Source organism: Nanorana parkeri, unplaced genomic scaffold (genome assembly GCF_000935625.1).
Source record: "Nanorana parkeri isolate BGI_ZX_2015 unplaced genomic scaffold, ASM93562v1 scaffold194, whole genome shotgun sequence".
NCBI lineage: Eukaryota > Metazoa > Chordata > Amphibia > Anura > Dicroglossidae > Nanorana > Nanorana parkeri.
This window is the reverse complement of record NW_017306462.1, coordinates 1,288,630-1,294,444: the sequence shown is the minus strand read 5'-3', so window position 1 is coordinate 1,294,444 and position 5,815 is coordinate 1,288,630. Positions and strand designations below refer to the sequence as shown.

General features: G+C 42.7%; 1 protein-coding gene across 1 annotated transcript in view; it reads left to right on the top strand.

Annotated features, from left to right (window-relative positions):
- The window catches only part of RWDD2B (RWD domain containing 2B), an 8,044-nt gene extending 2,894 nt beyond the window's left edge, over positions 1–5,150 (top strand). The window contains exons 2-4 of the mRNA XM_018555369.1: positions 200–267; positions 2,521–2,883; positions 4,811–5,150. Of these exons, the coding sequence (XP_018410871.1) occupies positions 200–267; positions 2,521–2,883; positions 4,811–5,057 (678 nt within the window). The 3' untranslated portion in view covers positions 5,058–5,150. The remainder of the gene's footprint in view (positions 1–199; positions 268–2,520; positions 2,884–4,810) is intronic.
- The last annotated feature ends 665 nt before the right edge of the window (positions 5,151–5,815 follow it).

Genomic DNA, 5,815 nt, shown 5'->3' with positions numbered 1-5,815 from the left:
TTTTTTTTTTCTCTTCCTCTTCTGCTTACCGTCCTTTAACAGGGTTCTCTCCAGACAACCTAAAGGTGCCCCTCTGCCCCAACGGGCTAAAAGTACATTCATTTGTTATCACCTCACCTCCTCTCCTACTTAGGTGTTCTATTAGTTATGTGTTGGTGCTCATTTCACATAGGCCTTCTCTTTTTTTTTTTTTTTGCAGGATGTGCTTTCCCTACATTGTTCATATCCACCTCACTACCCAAATGTCCCACCAGAAATCGTAGTCAGGTATTGTTGTCATACATGTATTCTGTGTTATGTACAAGTATGTAATCAATATAGTGTACATTCTTACTCTACCGCACCTTCTCTTAGGCACTTTCTGTCCTGTTTTCCATTTATCTATAAAAAATTATCTTCTTCCTCTTTCATAGTTGATTTCCATCACCGCACTCTCTCTGCCAAGCCCCCCCCCCTTTTTTTCCCCAAACCTCCTTCCTTCTTCACTTACCTCCATTTCTTTTCCCTCTTCCTTTTTACCCCCTTCTCACTCTTGTCTCTCTGTCTCCTTTCCCTCTCATCTTTGCACTCTTGGATGGCTGCTGCTGCATATTATTTGCCACATGCTCCATTACTTCAAGGTGGACCAGCATAGGGTTCTAAATTATATTGTTTGAGTTTCTTTGCAAAGCAGGGCTTTGCTTCTTCATATTAGAGCTGCCCCATTCCTTCATGGCTTGTGATCTGATGACTAGTTGTGGAATAATCAGGAATCGGCAGGAGAGATGCAGAAAGCAGTGATTCATAGAATGAAATAAGCAGAAACAAGAAGGTCCTTGCACGGCAGGTCCTCAGGTACAGCTTTGTCTCCAGCATAAGGAAGAGTGAGCAGTATAGTAGTGACATCACCAAATCTGGTGAGACTAGCAGTCAGCAGCAGTGAAAGCAATGCCTTAGATTTTCTTACTTTGTAGACATACAGTTGTTAGACTTAAAGGAGAACTATGGGGTCAGTGTTTTTCCCCATAGTTCTCCTTAGGGCAACGGGAGGACACAAACTAGCGTCCTCCCGTTACCCTAAGATCAGTATACCGCGAGCTACAGCTTGCGGTATACTGAGATGCCGCAGCTGGAGCGGATCCCAACGTAGATGACGGGATCCGCCCAGCTGCGTGAGTGACAGCTGGCTCTGCCTATCTAGAGGCAGAGCCAGCTGTACCCTCCCCCGTCCGTTCCGCCAGTCAGCGCTGGCAGATCGGAGCGGGGAGAGGGGAATCCAGCCCCTCCCCCTGTCACGGCAGAGAGCCGTGACAGGATCGAGAGGTGAGCGAACCTGGTATGTGTTCGCTCACCTCCCGATCTACTGAGCCGACCTGTGATAGTCTCTTTGTCACAGGTCGGCTAGAACTTTGAGGTGAGTGGAAATCACTCACCTCATAGTTCTCCTTTAAAGGAAAACTATGAGGTGAGTGATTTTCACTCATCTCATAGGTCTCCTTTAAGGGAGAACTATGAAGTGAGTGATTTTCACTCAACCTCATAGTTAGAGCCGACGTGTGACAATGAAACTCTCACACGTCGGCTCAATGGATCAGGAGGTGAGTGAACACATACCGTTGCTCGCTCACTTCTCGATCGCGTCCCTGCAGGGAGCCGTGACTGTCACTCACGGCTCCCTGCAGGGATTCCCCCTTCCTCTCTCCGATCCTCCAGCGCTGACTGGAGGAACAAATGGGGGAGGGGGCGTGTACAGCTGGCTCTGCTTCTAGATAGGCAGTGCCAGCTGTCAATCACGCAGCTGGGTGGATCTCGACTGTAATGTTGGGATCCGTCCCGGCTGCGGCGGTCTAAGTATACCGCGAGCTGTACCTCGCGTTATACTGAGCTTTGGGTCACGGGAGGAGGTTAGTATATGTCCTCCCGTGACCCTGAGGAGAACTATGGGGAAAAACCCTTACCCCATAGTTCTCCTTTAAGGCACAGGAAGTGTATTGCTATAGAAGTCAAAAGGTCGTTTTTTTTTCCAAGGGATCGATTAAACACAGCGGGGGCAATTTATCAAAGCAATTGCAAGTGTTTGAACTTGCACAGAATATATTTGCAGCAGATTTATGATGCTAGTGTAATGTTGTTGATAAATGAGGTTTCATAGTCTCCAGGAAAGTAGACTTGTAACTTCAGGCAAAAAGTTTAACTGTCGCATCTTGAAGAAGTGGTCATGGGGACTTCTTAAGTTGCAATGGTTTTCTTAGGTGATGCTCCAGTCTCAGACAGCCGCAGAACAAGTGCAGATGAAAACCGGTGCAAAAAGCATGCAGTTGGAAAAGTAGTGCAAGCTCTGAAGAAAACAGGGGCACATGTTAAAAGACAGATTTGCACATTTAAAAAAATGCTCTAAGAGGCTAAAACTGTGATAAATTCCCCCCAATGTTTCTAGATGTTCCCCAAAAGATAGTGAATCTTCACTTGTTTGAATTCAGGTCTTCTTTAACAGACTTCTTCTACTCTACATTAAACTGTTCTTTTTGTTTTTATTTATAGATCGCCATCCCTGGTGCGGTCACAGCAGACTCCGCTTCATTCAGATCTGAACACATATCTAAAAAACAATTGTAATGGAGATGTGTGTATTTTAAGTGCTGTGGAATGGGTTAAAGACAATGCTTCTACCTACCTGAACCTCGTGTCCCCCACTGATCATCAGGATGGAACTTTGGTGACTCCTGAAGACAGCGTTTTCACTAGGTTATGGATCTACAGTCATCACATATACAACAAACAAAAGCGAAAATATATCATGGAATGGTCAGAAGAGTTGGGGCTTTCAGGGTTTAGTATGCCAGGGAAACCTGGCATTGTGTGTGTAGAGGGAGCACAAGAGTCATGTGAAGAGTTTTGGTCCAGGTAGGTAGTCGGAGGTTCATGACTCATTATACATATTTATACACAACAGAGGCAGACAGTGATAAAGGCCCATTTAACTAATTTCTCTCTCCCTCTCCCTCTCCCTCCCCATGCTTATATATCATCATCAAATACAAAGTAACCCCTCTCTATTGCCATAATTCACCATTAGCACACAGCTTTTGTATTTGAAAAACGAAAGTAGGGTACACATTTCGGCTAGTTCCTGATGAACTGGCCAAAATTTGCACAGTGGGTGCTGCTGTCGGCATCCTTTTGCCTGGCATCCCTCGATCAGTTAATCGAAGAAGCAGCTTGGAAAATTCTTGCCTGAACGGAGCTGGCAGCCGATTAGCTGCTAGCTCTGTGTGCGTATTCTGACAGCGGCCAGTGGCTTCTGTTAGAATATAATGCAAACAGCGGGGAATCATCCATCTCGTAAGCGCCGGTTGAATAATAAAACAGACACTTGTATATCCAACTTCAAGCTCCAACCGAAATCCCCCCCAAAATAACTGACTGGGTGTTCTAGCCTTCCCTTACTCTGCTTGGCTTGACATACACTTCAACCCACTGAATGTTTTACACATTGGACTGTAGCTAAATGAAAGCATTGTGGATCTAGAGGTCACTTGTGACAGCATCCTGCAAGGCATAGGCAGTATGACTTTAGACCTTACATATAGAAAACTATTGCTTGATAGACCACTTTAGCATTCCAAGTACTCTCACTCACATTCATAAATCAGATTGTCTTTTTCTTTTTTTATCCACTCTTTTCCTTCTCTATCTCGTCCCACCCTGGAGTTCCTGCACTTTACTTTCTCTTACGAATGAATTGTTTCATTACTCACAATAACTTTTAGGTTTCTTTCTACTACGATCATGGGTTCCCCCCAGGCCTTCAGGAATGTTGACATACATGCTCTACATATCCAATAACCCTAAATCCCTCCAAAGCTGTTGTTAAGCACAAACATAACCTAGGTCATTTTAGGGAATCGGTCCATGTATTCATTGGGAACCCATATGGGCACTTGGTGTGAATGTTATGAGTTCGTCCTGCTTCTTCTTTCTCTGTATGTATCTTTTTTTTTTACTTTGATTTGATCTTTTTTTTTTTACTTAATATATATTTCTGAGACAAACAATAGTTTAGTATAGATATAGTGTGTATGTATGTATGTATGTATGTATATAGATATATTTCCTCTGTATAGATCTATATAAAACTTCGAAGAGAGAAGCTACTGTTGAAAAGTACAGCCTGTATATATAAAAGGAACTATGGCTGCCCCATGTATATATGCAATTGTATATATGCAATATGCAATTGTTGTACAAAGAAACAAGGATTTTAGAATGATAGCACACACTGCTCATGTTATACAACATATATAAGACCTCACTCTCTGCTTTAAATATGGTAAATACCCAGACTTTTATATATATATATATATATATATAATTTTATTTACATTACAGGTATTTATATAGTGCCGACAATGTATGCAGAGCTTCACCTAGTTGCACATTCACATCAGTCCCTGCCCTCAAGGCGCTTACAATCTAATGTACCTAATTCACATAAATACATACAAGGGCCAATTTAGACAGAAGACAAGTAACCTTCCAGCATGTCTTTGGAGTGTGGGAGGAAACTGGAGTTCCTGGAGGAAACCCACACAAGCACAGGGAGAACATGCAAACTCCTTGCAGATAGTGTCCTGACTGGTATTTGCTCCCCCAGTGCTCCAAGGAAGAAGTGCTAACCTATACCACTGTATTAATGTATTATGATGATATATAGTACTTTAATTTTGTATAGAATAGAAACCAATCAGATTCTCCCAGTATTGATAAATAAGGCCCAGTATGGCCTACAAAGACCAATATCCACGTGCTATGTTCTTTTTTACTTCCTCAGAATAAGGAAACTGACGTGGAAGAGGATATTAATCCGCCACAGAGAAGACGTCCCTTTGTCTTGTTCCTCTTCAGATGTGCACATAAACATCCAGAAGCATTGTAAATTTCCTCCTCTTAAGGAGATGGCGTTTGATGCACACGGAGCCCGGGGCAACCACATGGATCTGGGTCAGCTCTATCATTTCCTCCAGGAAAAAGGATGCTCGGATGTCTTCCCCATGTACTTTGGGATTGAGGGACGATAGCAGTTAGGATCATGAATGACTTCCGGATGGGAACAATATTTCCACTTTAAACTCTGGCCACTTTCTTATGACAATAAATGTGTTTATGGTTTTAAAATGTTCTTATTCTTGTTAAATTACATTTGACTTTTGCTGCACGGTAACATGGAAGACACAGCCTGGCATGGAAGACACAAAGCCTGGGGTACTTATATGCAAATCTCAACTTTTAGAAGTTGATGACTGCCTGAAGAACAAGTCTCAGTGCCCAATAGGGAGTTGTGGAAAGTGCAGACCAGTGATCAGGATTTTTTGGCAGAATGGTCATGTGACTCATGATAAAAATGCAGAGCAACCTTGTTTGGAATGAGATTGTCTCATCCTCTCAGTAGCAGGTATCGGAGGAACCTGGTCAGTAATTCTACTTGCTGACACCTTCAGAACAATAGCTCATTATGTATACTATACTAAAAACAAAATCAAACCAGCACAAGGCCCTGTTGATACCGCGGACAGTATCAACAGTATGGGGCTATTAAAGGGAGTGTTTTTTTGGTACATTTTAAATTTTTTTTGGGGGGGCGGAGTCTTAGTTTGTATATTGATATTGGAGAATATAAATCTTTTTTATAAATAAACAATATATGCTAAAGGGTGCGCAGAGCACTATGGGTTATCTAATGACAACACAGCAGAGCAGCTTGCTTTGCATCTCCTTTGTCTAATAGAAACTTTGGACTCACGCTAAGGGGAGGTAATCGCTGTTCTGATATCTCATT